At 46.2% G+C, this 24,777-nt stretch overlaps 1 protein-coding gene across 3 annotated transcripts in view; it reads left to right on the forward strand.

The window, feature by feature from the left end:
* LOC139766849 (sushi, von Willebrand factor type A, EGF and pentraxin domain-containing protein 1) overlaps window positions 1–24,777 on the forward strand; it is a 152,275-nt gene that overhangs the window by 29,091 nt on the left and 98,407 nt on the right. For all 3 annotated transcript variants that reach the window (XM_071695801.1, XM_071695802.1, XM_071695803.1), the window contains exon 2: window positions 13,760–13,939. In XM_071695801.1, coding sequence (XP_071551902.1) covers window positions 13,760–13,939 — 180 coding nt within the window. The remainder of the gene's footprint in view (window positions 1–13,759; window positions 13,940–24,777) is intronic.

Raw genomic sequence — 24,777 nt, forward strand, 5'->3', positions numbered from 1 at the left:
TATATTTTTATATATATATATATATATATATATATATATATATATATATATATATATATATATTTTTTCCCAAAAAAGAAGGAACAGAGAAGGGGGCCAGGTGAGGATATTCCCTCTAAGGCCCAGTCCTCTGTTCTTAACGCTACCTCGCTAACGCGGGAAATGGCGAATAGTTTGAAAAAAAAAAAAAAAAAAAAAAAAAAAATATATATATATATATATATATATATATATATATATATATATTTCATACTATTCGTCATTTCCCGCGATAGCGAGGTAGCATTAAGAACAGAGGACTGGGCCTTTGAGGGAATATCCTCACCTGGCCCTCTTCTCTGTTCCTTCATTTGGAAAATTAAAAAAAAAAAAAACGAGAGGGGAGGATTTCCAGACCCCCGCTCCCTTCCCTTTTAGTCGCCTTCTACGACACGCAGGGAATACGTGGGAAGTATTCTTTCTCCCCTATCCCCAGGGATAATATATATATATATATATATATATATATATATATATATATATATATATATATATATATATATATATATATATATACATATAGATATTCATATATATATAAATTTACATTAGCGAGTGTCTTGGATGAGTACTTATACTGTGGTAATGACTGTGTACGGAGCCCACTTACGTCTGCTGACACCAGGTGGTGTGTGTGTGGTGTGTGTGTGTGTGTGTGTGTGTGTGTGTGTGCTGGCCAGCAGCAGGTGGTCGTGTGGTCGCGCCCTCACTAACGCGTCCCTCCGCCAGCTGGAAAAGCCACTCCAATACGGTGGTGGGTAATGAATGTGTGAGAGAAGCAGCCCACACCAAACCCCGGGGCGGAAGCCACTGCCACCAGATCTGTTAACGTCTTCAGAGAATCCAAGTGACGTGTGTGTGTGTGTGTGTGTGTGTGTGTGTGTGTCCAGATACATGTAAATATGGCTCTGATATATATATATATATATATATATATATATATATATATATATATATATATATATATATATATATATATATATAACTGACTGTTATATTTCTCTCTTGTGTCTCCCCTGATGATGTGATTATGACACGAAAGTGCACTTGGGAACTTTTCGTGTTTCATTTTCCCTGTGGGCTCATAGGAATATATATATATATATATATATATATATATATATATATATATATATATATATATATATATATATATATATATATATATATACCCCACATAGCCTTATGAAGCGTTGGCTTGGACCTGCCTGCCGCCCATACAGCTCTGGGAGGGGTTGGGTGGGCCCTGCCACCCGCCCAGCTCTGGTCTACGTGGGTGTGGATAAGACAGAGTTTGAGGAACTTAGGCCAGCACGCCCCAGAAGGCGTGTCCGTGCCACGTACGCCAGTGAGGCCAGTCTAAGTAGATCCAGGAAGAGGAGGAGGGGAAAGGGGGGAAACAGACCCCCAATATAGCTATCTACGAGGGGAAAAGAAATATAGAAAGTATAGAAGGAAAACATACGACACATGGTGTTCCAGGGAGAACCAGTGTGTGTGTGTGTGTGTGTGTGTGTGTGGAACCTGTCGTCCACAACGGTTCTCTTGCAGCGACACTCCAACTGCTGGATAGGAGTTCGGTTCTCAACGCCTTAGCAGTTCTCTTTCGGTTCTCAGCGTCTTAGCAGTTCTCTTTTTTCGGTTCTCAGCGTCTTAGCAGTTCTCTTTTTTCGGTTCTCAACGTCTTAGCAGTTCTCTTTTTTCGGTTCTCAGCGTCTTAGCAGTTCTCTTTTTTCGGTTCTCAACGTCTTAGCAGTTCTCTTTTTTCGGTTCTCAACGTCTTAGCAGTTCTCTTTTTTCGGTTCTCAGCGTCTTAGCAGTTCTCTTTCTCATGCGAGTCGATGAGAATTGATTCCTCACCACAACCTCACTACCTCTGTGTGTGTGTGTGTGTGTGTGAGAAGCAACACTCACTCACCACCTTGTGTTGTGTGTGGTGTGTGTGTGTGTGTAGTACACCCAGCATGGCTGGTCTATAGGCTTCCTCAGTGTGGCCAAGTGTATGTTGGGTGTACTTTTGAACCTTCTGTTTTCTTTGATTGGTTAAGGTTAGATTAGGTTGTTTTCTTTGATTGGTTAAGGTTGGATTAGGTTGTTTTCTTTGACTGGTTAAGGTTAGATTAGGTTGTTTGAGTTAAGGTTTGTTCATTTGATAATTGGCTGATTAAGACTCACGACCTGTTGAAGGTACAGTGTTGTGAGTGTTTCTGGTGTTGTAGGAGAATGATGGAGGCAACAGTAGGTCGGGTTAGGGCAAAGTTAGACCAGCGGCAGAAGTTAAACTAATCAACATTGCATTGTGGTCAGTGGCTTGCCCGTTTTCTATTTCCTTTGCTCCAGTTTCGTTCTGAGGAAGGTAAGGGCCGAGTTTCTCTTTGGGGAAGGGAGGTTGTGGAGGGAGGGAGGTGGAGGGAGGGAGGTGGAGGGAGGGAGGAAGGAGGGAGGGAGGGTAAACTCATAACCTCAGAAGAGGAAGAGGAATTTCCTTCTTGCTAGACTGGCATTCTATTATCGTAACCTCGAGAATGAAGTTATATGAATGAATAGAGCCACATCTATCAGAGGAGAGTGTACCTAGAGCTATTAATGTTCTGGTAAGGGGAAACCAATAGACATATCATCATGATATATAACCCTATAACAACCATATATGTTCATGAGTGGATGACTATATCAACTGCAGGTTCACGTATAGGTAGTTAGATTAGTTAGCTAACTACCGTGAGGTGGTTTGGTTGCGTGTTGGTGGCGCCCTGGGAATTTTGGTTAGGTCGGGTGAGTTACAGTCTGTGTGTGTGTGTGTGTGTGTGTGTGTGTGTGTGTGTGTGTGTGTGTGTGTGTGAAATAGATGGGGCTTCATCTCTTGTATACAGTTGCATGACTTTTAATTAGGATGGCGTGGCCTTTGACCCAATCCTTTAAGGCATCAGGTTAGGCCATCGCCTTCGAGGCTGACCTGTCGAGTTGAAGGTGTTAAAATGATCAGTAATGAATAAGAATAGTTTCGAAGTATTAGTTGGAGACTGATGGAGATATGTTAGTTGTGGCTCTGTGGCTCAGATTAATTCCCTAAGACTAGTGTGAACGAGAGAGAGAGAGAGAGAGAGAGAGAGAGAGAGAGAGAGAGAGAGAGAGAGAGAGAGAGAGGCGTAGGGTCATCCGTATGTGTGGAAATGAACGCACTATTGGGAAAGGCTTTTACCGTACCCTCTGTTGGACGTCCACCAGCCACGGTGACCCTTGAAGATAAAGCCACGGAGGAGAGATAAGATAAGCGTGTGGCGTCCGAAGATAAACAGTAACAAAGAGGAAGTTCTTTGCATGTGAATAGCTTCAAGTGTGGAAGTCTGTGGAAAAAGAGAGAGAAATAATTGTAGTGACTTAATAACATAAAAGCAAGGGGGGTAAGAAAGACAGTTGAGGAATAGTGGTAGAATCGTAAATACATGATGTATGAGGTGAATAAACACTGGAGAGATTTGATTGAATTTCTTTATGGATCGCTTCATTTGCGATCTCATATCAATACACTCGTGCTTTTCTGGCAAAGATAACTACAGAGATACACATAGAGTAGATGTAGATTGTAGATTGTAGATGAAATGGTGATCTTGGCTTTTGTGACTTAGGAGAGGAGGGTAAAAGAAAAAGAAAATGAGTGACAAAGAAGAGTGAATCGTGTCATTTTGTGATATTTTGTTAACAATTTTCAAAGTTGTTTACGTGGATCACCACGAAGACTTTAGAGGAATGATGAGAAAAAGGAAAGATTTTGGAAGCGTAATGCTACATTGTAGTGCAAGGCTAACCAAATGGTGCATATCATGGGAAATTAGAATATAAAAAGGCTAAATGAATGCAGATGAGAGTAAATTCATTACTGAAAGCAACTGAAGATTATTTGGTTATAAATGAAGACAGAGGAAATAATTGAAGTCAGGCGGTGCGTTATGTGTAAGCCAAAAATTTGACCAGATTTAGTCTTGGCGTATATGAAAACGTCTGATGAAAGAAATGGACTATAAGGTGGTGATGACTTCAACCAAAGAAGGAAGTAAGATCCCAAGGAAAACAATGGGTATATATATATATATATATATATATATATATATATATATATATATATATATATATATATATATATATATATGTTTACCAAATGGCGCCCTAGCTTCGTCTCTTCGATGTATATCAAATGACTGTTATATATTTCTCTTGTGTCTCCTCTGATGATGTGATTATTACACGAAAGTGCACTTGGGATCTTTTCGTGTTTCATTTTCCCCGTGGACTCATAGGAATAGATATATAACATACAAACCTCCAACAGCCAGGATCGAACCCGGGACCCCTGTTAGCATTCCCGCCTCTTGCACAGGGGTCCCGGGTTCGATCCTGGCTGTTGGAGGTTTGTATGTTCTATGAAGGTGCGAGTTTCTATGCACTATGTTCGTGTATATATATATATATATATATATATATATATATATAGTCAGGTAAGAATGGATTGGTGGGTTTTGCTAACGCGTGGAACTTTGCGAGAAGTGATACAGATGTGGCATCTGAGTTTACTACTGCCGGAGATTCGGTTTGGAAGAACAGCACAGAACGTCTTCGCAAAATGGGGTTACGCATATGTGGAAGTAACTTTATATCATGCAAGTGGATATATCTTTTTGTTGAAGTAGATGTGGATACTAAATTCCACACTAGTGGATGGATATTTTTGGGGAATATCCCACATATGGGTGTGTGGGTGTATATAACCTGTGTGTGAATTTCACATTAGTGGATGGATTTTTGGGGGTATATCCCACATATGGGTGTGTGGGTGTATGTAACCTGTGTGTGAATTTCACATTAGTGGATGGATTTTTGTGGGGATATCCCACATATGGGTGTAGGTGTGTGTGTAACCTGGGTGTGAACGTCGTGATCAAGGGTCGTGCCATCGTGTTCAAGGGTCGTATCGTCGTGATCAAGGGTCGTACCAGAGTGTTCGAGGGTCGTACCGTCGTGTTCGAGGGTCGTACCCTTGTGATCAAGGGTCGTGCCAGAGTGTTCAAGGGTCGTACCATCATGCTCAAGAATCGTACCATCATATGATCTCAAGGGTCGTACCATCATGCTCAAGGGTCGTACCGTCGTGCTCAAGTGTAGCGCCTTTGTGTTCAAGGGTCGTACCGTCGTGATCAAGGGTCGTACCGTCGTGTTCAAGGGTCGTACCGTCGTGATCAAGGGTCGTACCGTCGTGCTCAAGGGCGTAAACTACCAATACTTCTAATGGCTTCCAGTCTCTAACAACCTGCGTGTACATTTAACCACTCAACACAGCCATTCACAACACCCACACGATTTCGTCAACAAAACACGTAGTGAACACGACTGGATCTTTAGCGAACGACCCTCCACCGCCGGTAACGAGTCGTTCTTAACCACCAAATTGGATGCGTCCCTCAAAAACATACTGGGAGGAGAATCATTTCGCGTTTTTCTTTTCCTTTTCTTTAATTGGATATGAATGATAACGAAGACCACTGTGTGTGTAGTTTAGGGGCTCGTTAACCAGATGGCGCCACCCTCCCACACCAACCCCCCACCCCCCACCACGCCACCCCCCAATATTCCCCCCCTGCCACCCCCTCCCCCCCTACACACACACACACACACACACACGCGCACAAACAGTCATCTGTTTCACCCCCCTCCCCCCCCTCCCCCCTCTCACTACCAGCATGACAGACCAGACCCCTCCCTCCTCCCTCCCTCCCCCCTCCCTCCCCTCCTCCCACCACCCTAGCGTCAACACCTCCCTCCCATACCCTCCCCCCTCCTTTCCCCCCCGCCCGCAACTTTGCCCTTCACAATTGGTCCCGCACGGCCTCGTACATGATCGTACATCCGCCCATAAATCACTTAGGAAATTATCGTATGCGACGGAGGCGCTGGCGGCGCTGCGCTGTGTGACTTGAACTCACCGTATTTCTGAAAGGCTGTGTGTTGTTTTCTCCCTGACACTCGTTTGTGTCAGCTGTCAATCTTCTTTATCATCGCTTTCCATGTCATCTTATTTGCCGATCTTGATCTCCAGTGTACATCGTTTTCGACGTGTGTGTGTGTGTGTGTGTGTGTGTGTGTGTGTGTGTGTGTGTGTGTCTTATGCTTTCTCTGCCATCATCATCACCCCAGTATCCAAACCCGTACTGTACTTTATCCCACGATCATCACATACCGTTTTCTATTCGTCTACCACGAATGACAGTTGCTTTCTACATCTCCCCCCCCCCCAACACTTGTGTGTGTGGGGGTGATCTCAGCTCATCATCTACGTCTACCTACATCCATCTACGTCTACCTACATCCATCTACGTCTACCTACATCCAACGTGCTTTGGAAACATGAAGGCTGTGTGTGTGTGTGATCCTAATTCACCCCCATCCCTTCTCTCTTCCATGGTAAACGAATTGGCCTCGTACTGCTACTGACTGTAGCGCATGGCATGAATCTCAAGGCATTGTCTTTTTCACTCTCCTATGCACCTTCTCCCTCAGTTCTCTTTTCTGCTTGTACTGAAAGGAAGCGACTTTTAGAAGGATGTAACATTATGGGTCATCTGTGGGTTGTGCATACTTCTTTGGGCCTGCCCTTGTTCATGTTTTTATAAGCAAGACTACATATGTGTCAGCCTTACGGACCATATGCACGATTCACGGACCATGTGGACGTTGTACGGACCATATGTACGTCTTTTTCCTTAAGCATCTGAAGTCTTACGGACCATAATTACGGTTTACGGAGCGAGTGCAAGTAAACGAACCATATTTACGGTTTACGGAGCGAGTGCAAGTAAACGGACCATATTTACGGTTTACGGAGCGAGTGCAAGTAAACGGACCATATTTACGGTTTGCGGAGCAAGTGTAAGTTTAACGAACCCCCCCCCCCCCCTCGTGAGTGGTTTCGTCATAGCATATGTTCGTTACGACGCGTTTGGTTATGAGCCACTGACACGAACCCTTGCATTATGTAGTTTACCGGTAAATAACAACACACACACACACACACACACACACACACATACACACACACACACACACATACACACACACACACACGGACTCTCTCTCTCTCTCTCTCTCTCTCTCTCTCTCTCTCTCTCTCTCTCTCTCTCTCTCTCTCTCTCTCTCTCTCTCTCTCTCTTTCTCTCTCTCTCTCTCTCTCCCCTCCTCGTCCTCCAGATCCTTTCAAACTCACTGGGAATATATATATGATTGAAATAAAAGAGAGAAAAAAAAAAGATCGCACACTTATATATATATATATAATAGATCATTACGTTTCAGTGGGCCTCCAAAGTGAGATAAGTCTACATCACATCAGGTTTTGAGATGAGCATTGAACCAGCAGTAGTTACAACACCTTACAACACCCTGTTATGGATGTATGAACAAGCACGAGACACCCTAGACGAAGCGAGTGTGTGTATACAGACGTCTGTCCCCCCCTGCGCGTAGCGAGGAGGAGGAGAGAGGGGCAATATACGATCAGGTATTTCCAAACCCCATCTGGAGCTGTGGGCGCTGACACACCCCACAGAACCCCCAGCCTCGTAGCATGACCTGGTGGATGGGAGACAGGTATATTCTGCCGCTCTTTGTCCCTTAATATACCGCCCATCAACCATAAGTTATTATACAGGATTTCCTCATTACGAAACCCATCTGTGACCCACGCCGCTCGCCACGGGCCCCCAGCAGCTGGACTAGTGCCACAGGAAACTTATTGTTATCCTTATTCTTTACTTTATATTTATATATATATATATATATATATATATATATATATATATATATATATATATATATATATATATATATTCCTGAGTCCACGGGGAAAATGAAACACAAGTTCCCAAGTGCACTTTCGTGTAATAATCACATCCTCAGGGGAGACATAAGAGAGAAATGACAGTCAGTTGATATACAACGAACAAACGTAGCTAGGACGCCATTTGGGGAAATGGAACACGATAAGTTCCCAAGTGCACTTTCGTGTGATGATCACATCGTCAGCCAGCTCTCACCCTCTCATTCTTGTATCTCCCCTGACGATGTGATCAATACACGAAAGTGCGCTTGGGAACTTATCGTATTTCATTTCCCCAAATGGCGTACTAGCTACGTCTTTTCGTTGTATATCAGCTGAATCTTATTTCTCTCTTGTGTCACCCCTGATGATGTGATTATTACACAAAAGTGCGCTTGGGAAGTTAAAGTGTCTCCTTTTCCTCTTGGTTATCAGTAAGTACGAGATCACGAGCGCTGCTGTGACCTACTACAATATATATATATATATATATATATATATATATATATATATATATATATATATATGTATATGTATATATATGAGCGTGTGTACGTGTGTTTATATCTCTGCACAGTGTATGGGGGGGAGATGTATATAGCCCTACGTAGCGCCCCATTCCATGACCTGACCATGGCATGCCTCACCTCCCATGGTGAGAGACGGAGTCTTGTAGACATGGAGGGTCGCTTGGGTGTGTGTGTGTGTGTGGGTGTGAGCGACGGCGTCCATCTGGGGAGGACATGGGAGAAGATAGATAACGGATGCCTTGGTGGGAATCATCTTTCTCTGTCTCCTCCCTCCTTTTTCTTCTTCGTCTTCTTCCCGAGCATACTGGTGGCTACATGTGCTACAGTTAGCAAGCCTCCTCCTTCTCCTTCTCTTCCTCTTCCTCTTCCTCTTCCTCCTCCTCCTGGACCCCCACACCACTCCACAACCACAGCTTCCTCTGGTGAGGCAGACGTGGGAATGTGGCACAGAACCTTCTTCGTCCACGGGAGCAGCACACTCGCTGTGTGTTGACGACGTTGTTCCGTTACCTGGGTCGCTGTATTGTGTGTGTATATATATATATATATATATATATATACATATATACATTTTATACATACACACATACATATACATATCCATACATACATACTCTCTCCCAGGTGCTCTGTGTCAGCACCACGCTCGCCCTGTCACAAGGCAAAGTCTCGCTATATATATATATATATATATATATATATATATATATATATATATATTTGTTTATGGATGGGGTTGTAAGGGAGGTAAATGCAAGAGTCCTGGAAAGAGGGGCAAGTATGAAGTCTGTTGGGGATAAGAGAGCTTGGGAAGTGAGTCAGTTGTTGTTCGCTGATGATACAGCGCTGGTGGCTGATTCATGTGAGAAACTGCAGAAGCTGGTGACTGAGTTTGGTAAAGTGTGTGGAAGAAGAAAGTTGAGAGTAAATGTGAATAAGAGCAAGGTTATTAGGTACAGTAGGGGTGAGGGTCAAGTCAATTGGGAGGTGAGTTTGAATGGAGAAAAACTGGAGGAAGTGAAGTGTTTTAGATATCTGGGAGTGGATCTGTCAGCGGATGGAACCATGGAAGCGGAAGTGGATCATAGGGTGGGGGAGGGGGCGAAAATTTTGGGAGCCTTGAAAAATGTGTGGAAGTCGAGAACATTATCTCGGAAAGCAAAAATGGGTATGTTTGAGGGAATAGTGGCTCCAACAATGTTGTATGGTTGCGAGGCGTGGGCTATGGATAGAGATGTGCGCAGGAGGATGGATGTGCTGGAAATGAGATGTTTGAGGACAATGTGTGGTGTGAGGTGGTTTGATCGAGTAAGTAACGTAAGGGTAAGAGAGATGTGTGGAAATAAAAAGAGCGTGGTTGAGAGAGCAGAAGAGGGTGTTTTGAAATGGTTTGGGCACATGGAGAGAATGAGTGAGGAGAGATTGACCAAGAGGATATATGTGTCGGAGGTGGAGGGAACGAGGAGAAGAGGGAGACCAAATTGGAGGTGGAAAGATGGAGTGAAAAAGATTTTGTGTGATCGGGGCCTGAACATGCAGGAGGGTGAAAGGAGGGCAAGAAATAGAGTGAATTGGAGTCATGTGGTATACAGGGGTTGACGTGCTGTCAGTGGATTGAAGCAAGGCATGTGAAGCGTCTGGGGTAAACCATGGAAAGCTGTGTAGGTATGTATATTTGCGTGTGTGGACGTGTGTATGTACATGTGTATGGGGGGGGGGGGGGTTGGGCCATTTCTTTCGTCTGTTTCCTTGCGCTACCTCGCAAACGCGGGAGACAGCGACAAAGTATATATATATATATATATATATATATATATATATATATATATATATATATATATATATATATATATATTACATAATGCCTTGCAGCAGCAAGGATTCGAACCAGGGACCTTTTGTAAGGTAGTCGGGGACGCTAAGCGCTCGGCTATGATCGCCCTTACACATACATATGTATACATATGTATATATATGTATCTTTGCTACCGGACTCTGCCTGCTGCTCGGTTACACTGCATGCGTAGCGTCACCTTTAGCGAGGTTGCTGTATGACAAAGAATTCCTCGCCATTTCTCTGGTACTGAGAGGCCGTGGCAGCTCTTACGAACACTATGGGGAATGATCATACAAGTCTTCAACCTTCGAGTTGGTGGCCAAAAGGAAAATGGGGGAATGAGTTAGAGGTGTTATTACCGGGTTACGGGTCTGGCCTGGGGAAGGCAGCGCCACCTGTAGCGGTGGAGGGAAGGAGGGAGGGAAGGGAGGGAGGGAAGGGAGGGAGGGAAGGGCGACCTACGGTTTCTTAATTGTGTGGGTGATGGATCCTTCTCGTGGGGGCCTTCGCCGTTTTCGCTGCCGTTTCTCCCTCCCTAAGGTGCGATCTCTCTCTCTCTCTCTCTCTCTCTCTCTCTCTCTCTCTCTCTCTCTCTCTCTCTCTCTCTCTCTCTCTCTACCCCGCTACAAGACCCGGCCTCGTCATTCTGACCAGCTTCTGTATATAATAACTCGTCTTCAAGCTGTTACTCAAGCTTTCCTGAAGCTTGAGCGTCTTTCGAGTCCCTCCTCCTCCTCCTCCTCCTCCACTCCATCTCACCTCTTTCTCAGGTTTTGACGATTCCCTCCAGCGTCAGCGGACGTAGAGCCGTTGGCGGAGGAGAAGTGTAGGAAGAGACGTGTGGAGCGCTTCTCACACCTGGTGCGACCTATAAACACAGAGACGCCGTTATGATCGACCAGCCAGACGCAGTCCTCCTCCTCCTTCTCTCCCACCCACCACCACCTCACCACCAACCACCCACTCCCACCGCCTCTCCCACCACCACCTCACCACCACCACTCCCACCTCGAACCACTCCCACCTCTTCCACCACCTCACCACTACCACTCCCACCTCTTCCACCACCTCACCACCACCACCAACCACCCACTCCCACCGCCTCTCCCACCACCACCTCACCACCACCACTCCCACCTCGAACCACTCCCACCTCTTCCACCACCTCACCACTACCACTCCCACCTCTTCCACCACCTCACCACCACCACCAACCACCCACTCCCACCGCCTCTCCCACCACCACCACCTCACCACCACCACTTCCACCTCTTCCACCACCTCACCACCACCAACCACTCCCACCGCCTCTTCCACCACCTGACCACCACCAACCACCCACTCCCACCGCCTCTCCCACCACCACCTCACCACTCCCACCTCTCCCACCACCACGTCACCACCACCACTCCCACCTCTTCCACCACCTCACCACCACCAACCACTCCCGCCTCTTCCACCACCTCACCACCACCAACCACTCCCACCTCTCCCACCACCAACCACTCCCACCTCTCCCACCACCTCACCGCCACCTCACCACTACCACTCCCACCACTACCACTCCCGCCTCTTCCACCACCTCACCACCAACCACCTCTCCCACCACCTCACCGCCACCCATCGCACCAGCGTCCGGTATAACAGGAAAATGATTGCCCCGGGAGAACATAGGTGTGTGTGTGTGTGTGTGTGTGTGTGTGTGTGTGTGTGTGTGTGATGACACTCTTGGGATGTTACGGGACTGACTGAAAAGAGAGGGAGAACAACGTTTCAGAACGTTTCATAACGTTTATGGTCACGAAGATGACCAGGTAGTTGAAGTAGAGGAATGTGATTGTGAACCATCGCAAATAAGGCGCCTGGGAGAATGAGGGAGTATGGAATTTGTTAATAGACTTGGGTCCATAAAAGGAGGCTAGGAGGAACCAGTCACTGACCAAGAGGTTTATGGAATTTGTTAATAGACTTTTCGGTCCAAAGAAGAAAAAAAGGGAGGCTAGGAGGAACCAGTCACTGACCAAGAGGTTTATGGAATTTGTTAATAGACTTCAGTCCAAAAGAAAAAAAAGGGAGGCTAGGAGGAACCAGTCACTGACCAAGAGGTTTATGGAATTTGTTAATAGACTTTTCGGTCCAAAAGAAAAAAAAGGGAGGCTAGGAGGAACCAGGCACTGACCAAGAGGTTTATGGAATTTGTTAATAGACTTTTCGATCCAAAGAAAAAAAGGGAGGCTAGGAGGAACCAGTCACTGACCAAGAGGTTTATGCCTGGAGTGATGAGACCAATTGAGGGTAAACCGAAGTGTGTGAGTTATGTCTCCGTGTTGAGGGGAGGTGGGAACACACACACACACACACACACACACACACACACACACACACACTTGACCATTAGGCCTGTCTAAGAGGACAGGTTTACTACCAACAACACCGCCCCCCACCCGCCCCTCATGATGCCGTAAATGTTCAACAGGATCCCTCTCTCTCTCTCTCTCTCTCTCTCTCTCTCTCTCTGTAGGGCTCTGGTACCGGAGAACCGACCGCCCGCCTAGCGTTACCTCCAGCACAAACTAACCCTATCAACAACCATTTCATTTCTGATTTTTACTTTGTTACCCCTTTCTTCCCCCTCTCCCTCCACCAGCGCGTGTTTGTAGGACCCTCTGGCTAACAAGGGGTGCGGGTATACGACATAGTTTACATCTTCGTACCACCCCCTACTTACGTTCCTCATCTCTGTACCCCTGAAGATGTGAATGGCCACGAGATACGTTCGCTTCTCCGTCTTTCATTTCCCTGTGGCGTACATCCCCACTCATTCCTATACGAATCCAGTCTTTGCTCTTGTTCACCATACCGTCCCGTAACTACGCCATTACGATCGTTGGGGCTCGTTTCAGTGTACGAAGACGACCACCACTTGGTCTTGACTGAGTTGCGATCCTGTTGTATGAATCGAGTGACGTAACTGTACTACATCCCCGTCTTCGAGTTTGACTTCTTGTCTGTATGAGTGTTGTAACTTGTGTGCCACACACACACACACACACACACACACACACACACACACACACACACACACACACACACATACACACACACACACACACACACACACCCCTCAACATAAACAAGAGTTGCTCTTCTTCCGTTGTGAATAGTAGTAACCTCCGTACGTTTTCTTCCGATGTGAATAGTAGTTAACCTCCGTACGTTTTCTTCCGTTGTGAATAGTAGATAACCTCCGTACGTTTTCTTCCGTTGTGAATAGTAGTCAACCTCCGTACGTTTTCTTCCGTTGTGAATAGTAGATAACCTCCGTACGTTTTCTTCCGTTGTGAATAGTAGTTAACCTCCGTACGTTTTCTTCCGTTGTGAATAGTAGATAACCTCCGTACGTTTTCTTCCGTTGTGAATAGTAGATAACCTCCTTACGTTTTCTTCCGCTGTGAATAGTAGTTAACCTCCTTACGTTTTCTTCAGGCTGGTGCTGTGGCTTCCCCGGCGCCCCCGCCCACTCCACCGTCAGCTTCTCCGACAAACGCCTGGCCACCAGGACGGTGGCCACGTACACCTGCGATCGGGGATTCGAACTCCTGGGCCCGGCGAGGAAGATCTGTGGAGAAAATGGCACATGGACTCCCGCAGGCATCCCTTTCTGTGGTAAGTACCCCTCGCGACAGCCCGTTTTCTTCGCCACCGCACGACGGTACGACCCTTAAGATGCGACGGCCTAGTCTTGAGTCGAAGGACAGACCAGTATGCCTAAGGGTCGTAATGTCTTCCTCGAGGATCGTAATGTCGTCCTCGAGGGTCATAATGTCGCCCTCGAGGGTCGTTATATCGTCCTCGAGGGTCATATTGTCGCCCTTGAGGGTCGTAATGACGTCCTCGAGGGTCATAATGTCGTCCTCGAGGGTCGTAATGTCGCCCTCGAGGGTCGTAATGTCGTCCTCGAGGGTCGTAATGTCGCCCTCGAGGGTCGTAACGTCGTCCTCGAAGGGTCGTAATGTCGCCCTCGAGGGTCGTACCCTCGTGTTTAAGTGGCCAAATTTGATCAATGGTTTTGGAGGAGGAGGTCGTGTATGGACTTGGAGGCACTAACCAAGGTCAAGTTTTAGGCCAGGTTCGTGTATCAGGTACAGTGTTATTTTCAAGGTCCACCTCAGACTGAGACTTCAGATCAAGTACAACCTCCATCTCAAGGTTCACTTTCACACTTATCTCAGGTCACATTCCTACTTGAAGTTCAAGGTAACTTCAGTTATCAGGTTAAGTTCGTAACTTCAGTTATCAGGTTAAGTTCTTAACTTCAGATATCAGGTTAAGTTCTTAACTTCAGATATCAGGTTAAGTTCTTAACTTCAGTTATCAGGTTAAGTTCTAAACTTCAGATACCAGGTTAAGTTCAAGGTAACTTCAGATATAAAGTTAAGTTCTTAACTTCAGATATCAGGTTAAGTTCTTAACTTCAGTTATCAGGTTAAGTTCGTAACTTCAGTTATCAGGTTAAGTTCTTAACTTCAGATATCAGGTTAAGTTTTTAACTTAAGATATCAGGTTAAGTTCTTAACTTTAGATATCAGGTTAAGTTCTTAACTTCAGATATCAGGTTAAGTTCGTAACTTCAGATATCAGGTTAAGTTCTTAACTTCAGATACCAGGTTAAGTTCTTAACTTCAGATACCAGGTTAAGTTCTTAACTTCAGATATCAGGTTAAGTTCTTAACTTCAGTTATCAGGTTAAGCTCTTAACTTCAGTTATCAGGTTAAGTTCTTAACTTCAGATACATAAAGCTTCAGCTTCAGGCAAAGTTCAGCTCCAGGTAGAAAATGGGTTCAAGGTTGAGGGACTTCCAGCTTGAGTTTCAAGTCGTACTCGAGGTGGAGTGATTATGAGTTCGGTCGTGTTTCTCGAAGTTTTCTTATCGCATGAAAAAAGCGATGCTTTCCTTTATCATTATTATTGTTATTATTATTATTATTATTATTATTATTATTATTATTATTATTATCATTATTATCATTATTATTATTATTATTATTATTATTATTATTATTATTATCCCTAGGGATAGGGGAGAAAGAATATTTCCCACGTATTCCCTGCGTGTCGTAGAAGGCGACTAAAAGGGGAGGGAGCGGGGGGCTGGAAATCCTCCCCTCTCATTTTTTTTTTTTTAATTTTCCAAAAGAAGGAACAGAGAAGAGGGCCAGGTGAGGGTATTCCCTCAAAGGCCCAGTTCTCTGTTCTTAACGCTACCTCACTAATGCGGGAAATGGCGAATAGTTTGAAAGAAAGAAAAAAGTAGTAGTAGTAGTAGTAGTAGTAGTAGTAGTAGACGTGGTCCCGCTTCGTGCTGGCTGAGGTGGGGTCCCGCTTCGTGCTGGCTGATGTGGGGACCCGCTTCGTGCTGGCTGAGGTGGGGTCCCGCTTCGTGCTGGCTGATGTGGGGACCCGCTTCGTGCTGGCTGATGTGGGGTCCCGCTTCGTGCTGGCTGATGTGGGGTCCCGCTTCGTGCTGGCTGATGTGGGGACCCGCTTCGTGCTGGCTGATGTGGGGACCCCGCTTCGTGCTGGCTGATGTGGGGACCCGCTTCGTGCTGGCTGATGTGGGGACCCGCTTCGTGCTGGCTGATGTGGGGACCCGCTTCGTGCTGGCTGATGTGGGGACCCTCTTCGTGCCGGCTGATGTGGGGACCCCGCTTCGTGCTGGCTGATGTGGGGACCCGCTTCGTGCTGGCTGATGTGGGGACCCGCTTCGTGCTGGCTGAGGTGGGGACCCGCTTCGTGCTGGCTGATGTGGGGTCCCGCTTCGTGCTGGCTGAGGTGGGGTCCCGCTTCGTGCTGGCTGATGTGGGGACCCGCTTCGTGCTGGCTGATGTGGGGTCGGTCCCGCTTCGTGCTGGCTGAGGTGGGGTCCCGCTTCGTGCTGGCTGATGCGGGGACCCGCTTCGTGCTGGCTGGGACTGGAAGCCGCTTCCTCAAGTGGAACGCTTGTTATCAAGTTCCCGCCGCTTCACCTCTCAGGTTTTAATCAATTTAAACGCCATCCCTGTCACCCCCTTTCTGCCCGGTGGTGTTTTAAATGGTGATTCGGGCTAAGGTAATTGTGCTAATAACCATTTCTTTCCTTTTTTTTCAATATACGATTTTTTTATATACTTTTTTTTTGACCGTGTTCTCTTGAGTCGAAGGCCAAAATATATATATATATATTTTTTTGTTTACTTTTTCTTTTTTGGGGGGACAATGTGGGTTGCCTTCTATGATCCCAGCCTATGATTCGCTTCTTTTCCTCTCTCTCTCTCTCTCTCTCTCTCTCTCTCTCTCTCTCTCTCTCTCTCTCTCTCTCTGGTAACACTCTAACTCAAGCGCTGGTAACACTCTAACTCAAGCGCTGGTAACACTCTAACTCAAGCGTTGGTAACACTCTAACCCAAGCGCTGGTAACACTCTAACTCAAGCGCTGGTAACACTCTAACCCAAGCGCTGGTAACACTCTAACTCAAGCGCTGATAACACTCTAACTCAAGCGCTGGTAACACTCTAATTCAAGCGCTGGTAACACTCTAACTCAAGCGTTGGTAACACTCTAACTTAAGCGCTGATAACACTCTAACTCAAGCGCTGGTAACACTCTAACTCAAGCTTTGGTAACACTCTAACTCAAGCGCTGATAACACTCTAACCCAAGCGCTGGTAACACTCTAACCCAAGCGCTGGCAACACTCTAACTCAAGCGCTGGTAACACTCTAACTCAAGCGTTGGTAACACTCTAACTCAAGCGCTGATAACACTCTAACTCAAGCGCTGGTAACACTCTAATTCAAGCGCTGGTAACACTCTAACTCAAGCGTTGGTAACACTCTAACTTAAGCGCTGATAACACTCTAACTCAAGCGCTGGTAACACTCTAACTCAAGCTTTGGTAACACTCTAACTCAAGCGTTGGTAACACTCTAACTCAAGCGCTGGTAACACTCTAACTCAAGCGCTGGTAACACTCTAACTCAAGCGCTGGTAACACTCTAACTCAAGCTTTGGTAACACTCTAACTTAAGCGCTGATAACACTCTAACTCAAGCGCTGGTAACACTCTAACTCAAGCTTTGGTAACACTCTAACTCAAGCGTTGGTAACACTCTAACTCAAGCGCTGGTAACACTCTAACTCAAGCTTTGGTAAACCTCTAATTCAAGCGTTGGTAATACTCTAACTCAAGCGCTGGTAACATTCTAACTCAAATGCTGGTAACACTCTAACTCAAGTGTTGGTAACACTCTAACTCAAGCGTTGGTAACACTCTAACTCAAGCGCTGGTAACACTCTAACTCAAATGCTGGTAACACTCTAACTCAAGCGTTGGTAACACTCTAACTCAAACGTTGGTAACACTCTAACTCAAGCGCTGGTAACACTCTAACTCAAGCTCATGTTATGGATTATTTTGGCAGCGTCTATAAATTCAATATACTTCGATTACATTTCATTTCATTTATCTTTATTCAACACCAACGATTAATATATTTTCCTTCCCCGTGTTCGAATTCATCGCCAGATATATTTTCGTGTTCCTCCGAATTGATAATGATAAAAGCACCAATTTTAAGAGGCTAAATTATGCATTCTCTTTTTTTTCTTCTATCATTTCTAAGTCGTAAACAGAAAGAAGTTTACGACAAAGGACTTCCACGGGGATATGTAATACAGTGACGTATCTCAGTGAGCTGGGTAGGGTTGTAACTGGTTATGAGAGGAGAAGTGTGGCTGGAGAAGGTTTCGTCGAGGTGGTGTGGCTAAGGAGAGGTGTTGTGGGGGAGGTGTGGTTATGGAAATTTGTGGTTGGAGAGGCGTAATGGGGTACATGTTACGGGAGAAGTATGGCTGGAGAGGTTATTTAGGTGTGGTGGAAGAGATGTGGTTAGGGAGGTGTGGTTTGGAAAGGTGTAGTTGGGGAGGTGTGGCTGTAGAAGTGTGGCTGAAGAGGTGTGGTGGGTGTAGTGTGGCTGGGAAGGTGTGGTTGAAGTAGTGTACATGGGGAAGTGTGCTTGTAAGGGTGTGGTTAGAAAATGTGTCTGGGAAGGTGTGGTTAGAGCAGTGTGGCTGAGGAGGTGTGGTTGGAAGGATGGGACTGGGGAGATGTGGTTAGAGTGGTGTGGCTGAGGAGGTGGGGACTGAGGAGATGTGGCTAAAGTGGTGTGGTTGAGAAGCTGTGGTTAGGAGACCTGATGGTCCATGAGGAGTAAAGCAGAAGGCTCTCCCCGAACCACCTCTCCCTCCGGCTCAACCTCCTATAGGGGAAAAAAGGAAATGAGAAGAAACACCATGTGGTATAGAGGGGGGAGCCTAATCTCATATGGAAATCTTATAGGAATGTGTAAACGAGAAAAGGTTGTCTACTCTCTTAACAAAAGGCTGCAAGAAAACTGAAATCTAGAAAGGAAAGATGAGGTTGAAATACACGTCTTGAATTGAGATGATTTTGTCATAACAACAACCATCATTGAAGTACTCGTCTAGACTTGATTTGTAAGAAGTGGTAATGTTTGCAAAACACCTTCAAAAATTCTCTTCTTGTTATCTTCCTACCCGTTATTTCTAGTCACAATTTCGTGTGTTATGTTGTCGAAATCGTTCATTGTTTTGAAAGCCTCTTGTCACAGCTCCTCGGCTTATTCTTAAGTGAAGGGATGAGTTTCGTAGCTCCTCTCTGGATTTGTTCTCGTTTTTTCTTCGTCTATGATCAGGTTTGGTGACCAGAAGCGAAGAGCGAATCCCAAGAGCGGGTATTGCAGCTTTCAGTTTGAAGTCTACTTATCCACCACTGAATTCTAACATCCTATTGGCTGTATCATTCATAACTGGGCATCAAATTCCGTATCTTAGGTCATCCTATGATAATTACCTTAAGGTCATTTCTCTTATTTCACTGCTAGAATTGGTTTACGAAGCATTTTGTATTCATCATTTACATGTTTAGCACCGAAGTGCTTCACTGTATTGAAATCCATTTACCATGGCTCTAACTCCCTCGCCATCACTACGTCATAATCCCTTTCGATTCTTCAGATAGTCTTCTGTTGACTTTGTTTTATTTCCTATATTCGTGCAGTCGGCAAATCTAGACAGTTTACCCCCCTCTGAGTCCTGCCTCCAGATCACAAATGTAGATAACGAAAAGGACAGGTCATATGAGAAGGCCCTGTGGAACACCCCTCACTCGTGAGGTCAGTCGAATATTTCCCTGTTTACCATCACTCGTTGTTTCCCGTCTGGGAGTGAGTTCGTTGTCGATGCAGACAGTCGACCATCTGTGCCCGTGAGTCTTTGTTTACTTAGCAGTCGAATATGTGCGTCTTTGTCGAAGCCTTTGAGGAAAGTCCTAGTATATGGTGTGGTCGAGTCTCAGTTCGCCATGTTCACGACGAAAGCGTTCAATCAGATTCGTATCCCACGATCTTCTACTTCAAAGTCCATGTTGATGGTCGGTTATGTTCGAGTAAGCTAAGGGTGTCGTCTGAATTTCGTTCCAGTGGCTTGATTCCAGTCATTCGGTAACTTTTCCCTTCTCGCAACAGGTCTGTTGCGCGTTGGTGGAGTTAGGGAGGTGTTGAGGGAGAGGCGTGGCTGTAGAAGTGTAGGGAGAGAATTTTGGTTGGGGGAGGTGGTGGCTGGGGAAGGCTTCGTTGGAGAGAATGCTTGGGAAATATATTTGGTTGGTGAGGTTACAAGGTTTGGTTAGAGAGGAGTGGCTATACAGCTGTCGTGGAGGTGATGCGTATGGAGAGGGGTGGCTGGAGATATGCGTCTGGGAGGTGTGGTTCGATTGGAGCCCTGGAGGAGGTATTGTGTTGGGAGGTGTGACTCGGAGATGTGGTCGAATAGGTCTGGCTGAGGAGATGGAGTAGTTCGGGAGGTGTGGCTGAAGAGGTGTGGTGTTCGGGAGATGTGGTTGGAGAATGATAGGTGAAGAGGTGTGAGTAGACAAGAGGGCGGGAGGAGAGGCGTTCTTCATAACAGAGTGGCGAAAGAAGGAGGAAGGAGAGATCAGCCATGGGAGTAGATGGTAGAAACTGTGGTTCTAGTGAAAGGTAGGAGCAGGGAGCTGCTCACTGGGCTGTGAGGTGTGAGGTGTGGCTACCAGGGGTGAGTAGAGTGAGGGATAATGAGGGAATGGTGGTCGGTGGTGAGTCTGGCAGAAGATGAGAGAAGCGAGAAGATACCTAACCACTTGAGCTGGATAGGACCACCTTCTGGGTACGGTTGTACGACCCCTTGAGAATGACGTTACGACCCCTGTGCACAACGGAGCGACCCCTTACATGCGATGCTCTGACCTTCTTTTGATCAGTTCTAAGGCCAGGCCATTGTGGCCAAAGGTCGTAACGTCGTGTCCAAGTGTCGCTATCTCCCGCGTTAGCGAGGTAGCGCAAGGCAACAGACGAAAGAATGGCCCAACCCACCCACATACACATGTATATACATACACGTCCACACACGTACATATACACTATTGAACCTAGAATGTTCTTTCCTTCTCACACGAAAACATAGTTCTAGAACTCTGTATTTCCTTCGTCACTTCAAGCCTCAACGATCTAGTTTCAGAAATCTCCCTTTTTCTAGTTATCCAGCCTTAGAGCTGCTCCCCAGGTCTAGAGCGGTGCTCGAGCCTAGAGATCAAACCTTGTAATACTAACCTAGAGTGGTTCTAGAATCCTGCCATGTCATCAGGCGCTCGATCTAGAGTTGGTTGGGTTATCCCTGGGGGAGGATGTGTGGCTAGTGGGTTGGTTAGGTATTTGGGGTGATAGGCCTACCCTCCGCTACCTGGGTCATTATAACCATCAGTTCGCAAGTTATGACCACCAGGTGAACAAGCTTGAAACCATGGATCTCCTTTGGGTGTTGGAAATTGTTCTCTGGAAGGCTCCCTTGCCCTTTGGGAGAACGAATGGGTCTTAAGGTATATGTCTAATAGCGTTCCGTCTCTATGGAATGGGGGTCCAGTGATGGGGAAGTAATGGGAGAGGGTGGAGAAGGGAGTTCAGTTATATCTAATGGGTTTTGGAGCAGCTAGTACTCCGCTGTAACTCTCAAGACAGAAGGCACGTATGGTGCGTCCTGCGATGGATGGTCGGCGAGATGAAACACGAAGACGCTGGCTATTTGGTCCCACGTCTCGTTTCATTGCGAGCCCATGACTCCCATTTTCTTCCTCTCTCTCACACACACACACACACACACACACACACACACACACACACACACGTTTCTCCATGTAAGTCCAGGCCTTCGAGGACCTTTCGATGTTTTACTTTCATGACCCTGTGAGCTAGACGACACGACCCTGAAGTACGACTGTGTAGCGCAAGGGGCATAACTCGGCCGTCGTACCCGAAGGGCCCCCCCTTCCTGTAGGGCAGAGCGGGGGGGTCGTCGCACCATCGTGTCCACGGTGGGAACAGTTTGATGGACCGAAGGCGCTCGAGGTTTGGACTCTTGGCCGGGGCTGGTGAACGTAGCCGAGGGCAGCGGTGGGCAACGTTGTGGTCTGGATCGTGGGACTGCAATTAACTTAACTGGTCGTGGCTCCAGAGGTTCCAGGCCCAGAGTGTACGCTGTGGCCAGACGCCATCGCCTGGGTGTTCTTGGAGACCTTAGCCCAGACCGACCCACGGACCATCTCCCTCACGACCTGTTATGGCCTGTGATTAATGGTCACTTGGTGGTAACGTGTTACCCCATGTCCGCTGGTAAACAACCCTTCCTTCCCATTTATATGTGTTCACCAGACCATGCATAATGAAATATTGGACCCCTTTTTTTTTTTTTCTTTTTTTTCGTTGGCCTTTTCGTGGTCTGCGGGAGGGCTGGTTGCTCACAAGGGATTGGAGTTGATATATTGTGGGGTCATGGGGTAGTTGACCACCTTACAAGCTGCTCCTCAAGTGTGAGATGAATAAGATGGTCGATTCAATAAAGACCCTTTTTTTATCACATTCTTTTACACCTTTTCACTTAGCTTCAAGAGCACCCAAGCGCTCTTAAAGAAACATCTTCGCCTGTGTTCATGATTTGAGATGGTACAAAGTCTCCTTTTTTTGGATATACCAAATGTTTGCGTTGTCGACAGAAGCGGAGTCTTAGGGAAGAGTGAGGCAGGTCGGAAACAGAAGAAAATTAAAGATGTGAAATTGACTTTTGAGGTTATATCTTCAGTTACCTTCCTTTGGTCTCACAGGAAGAGATGGCTGGCTACGGTATTGTGCACAGGCGTACCACACACACACACACACACACACACACACACACACACACAGGGATTTGGGAGTTGATAATGTCCCTTACACGACGTCAGAGATCCTTAAAGATAATTAGGGCGATTACAGATAGATCTGCCTACAGACGAGGCCAACAGTGTGAGCTGTGACGAGGGGAAACAAGGTGGTAGGCGATAGCAGAGAGAGAGAGAGAGAGAGAGAGAGAGAGAGAGAGGTGAGGTGAGGAGTTAGTTTACCTTGCAGGTAGTTTACCGTTTTGCTGGTAGTTTACCTTGCTGGTAGTTTACCTTGCCGGTAGTTTACCTTGCTGGTAGTTTACCTTGCAGGTAGTTTACTGTTTTGCTGGTAGTTTACCTTGCAGGTAGTTTACCGTTATGCTGGTAGGTTACCTTTCAGGTAGTTTATCTTACAGGTAGTTTACCTTGCTGGTAGTTTACCTTGTAGATAGTTTACCTTGCTGGTAGGAGAACAGTAAGATAAAAGATAAACTGACATCAGGATGTCAATATCTTGTCGGAAGAATTGGATCCATACCTCAACACAAGGGAAATAAGGTTTCATGAGGGTGCATCAGCTTGCAAGGGGACCTAGGCAAAGTCCAATGTTGTCCTGACACACGGTCGATGAAATTCACCTCGAGTAAACATCAAGGAACGAGACACAGTTTTGGAATGCCTATTCAATGCGAATACCATCTAACTGGAGATATGATGCAGTGATCTGCCAGACTTAAGAGTTTATAGTTTGCCTAACCAGTCATCAGGACCTCGGCTTTGGGGAGCTGTGAGTAAAACATGTTTGAGGGTAAATATCAATACCACATCCATTGCTGTCAATGGATTGAACCAGGGCATTTGAAGCGTCTGGGGTAAACCATGGAAAGTTCTGTGGGGCCTGGATGTGGAAAGGGAGCTGTGGTTTCGGTGCATTATGACATGACAGCTAGAGACTGGGTGTGAACGAATGGGGCCTTTGTTGTCTTTTCCTAGCGCTACCTCGCGCACATGAGGGGGGAGCGGGTTGTTATTTCATGTGTGGCGAGGTGGCGATGGGAATGAATAAAGGCAGACAGTATGAATCATGTACATGTGTATATATGTATATGTCTGTGTGAGTATATATATGTATACATTGAGATGTATAGGTATGTATATTTGCGTGTGTGGACGTGTATGTATATACATGTGTATGTGGGTGGGTTGGGCCATTCTTTCGTCTGTTTCCTTGCGCTACCCCGCTAACGCGGGAGACAGCGACAAAGTAAAATAAATAAGTAAATAAATCCAGTCCATGTATAAAAAAAGAATGGTCACCAAACTGTTCATCAAGTATGTGAGGGTGAATATAGAACAGTGTTCTCCACTTTGGTCACCGCAACCACAGTAAGACAGAGAAGTAATGGAGAAGGTCTAGAGGAACCCACTGAAAATGTTACCAGAATTAAGAGAGATGAGTTACACTAAAAGCTTTAAAAAAAAGTCATAGGTTTTCTCTCCAGAGGAAAAGAGAAGAGTAAGGGTCGACTTGATCATCGCAACGTTTAAGTTTCTAAACGAGTTTGACGACGTCGAGAGAGCGCGCGAACTGGTCTTTGAGACTTGCTAAAGCAAAACATTGAGAACATAACATGATTTTCGTATGCTCGTCCAAGAAGAAGAAATAATAAAAGACTGTCGGAAAATGATATGCAAGAAATACACTGACTGTATAGTGATATATGGGGGTGGGTGACGTATAGAGTGAGTGGCGGAGGCCATGAATAGGGAAGACATACAGGCGTGTGGAAGGTGTATGTGATGGTGGAGGGAGAGAGAGAGAGAGAGAGAGAGAGAGAGAGAGAGAGAGAGAGAGAGAGAGAGAGAGAGAGAGAGAGAGGAGGAAGTCGAGCCTGAGTGAGGAGGGAGGAGCAGCAGCAGCAGGTGTGGGACGTTCACCAGCCTCTCGCTCAGGGCCAAGGCCAGGGTCGGTCTCTCTCTCTCTCTCCCTCAACAACCCGTTAGCCGGCCCTCGTTTCTCGGCCAAGGGCCAAGGGGTGGCGCGCTCGTGCTGCCGAACGTTGGAGAGAGAGAGAGAGAGAGAGAGAGAGAGAGAGAGAGAGAGAGAGAGAGAGAGAGAGAGAGAGAGAGAGTAAGAAGAGGAGATCTCTATAAAGGAATAAAGTTAAGATGTGTCTTCGTAAGAAGAGGAGGTCTAGATAAAGCTATGTTCGAGG

This window comes from Panulirus ornatus, chromosome 58 (genome assembly GCF_036320965.1).
Source record: "Panulirus ornatus isolate Po-2019 chromosome 58, ASM3632096v1, whole genome shotgun sequence".
Classification (NCBI taxonomy): domain Eukaryota; kingdom Metazoa; phylum Arthropoda; class Malacostraca; order Decapoda; family Palinuridae; genus Panulirus; species Panulirus ornatus.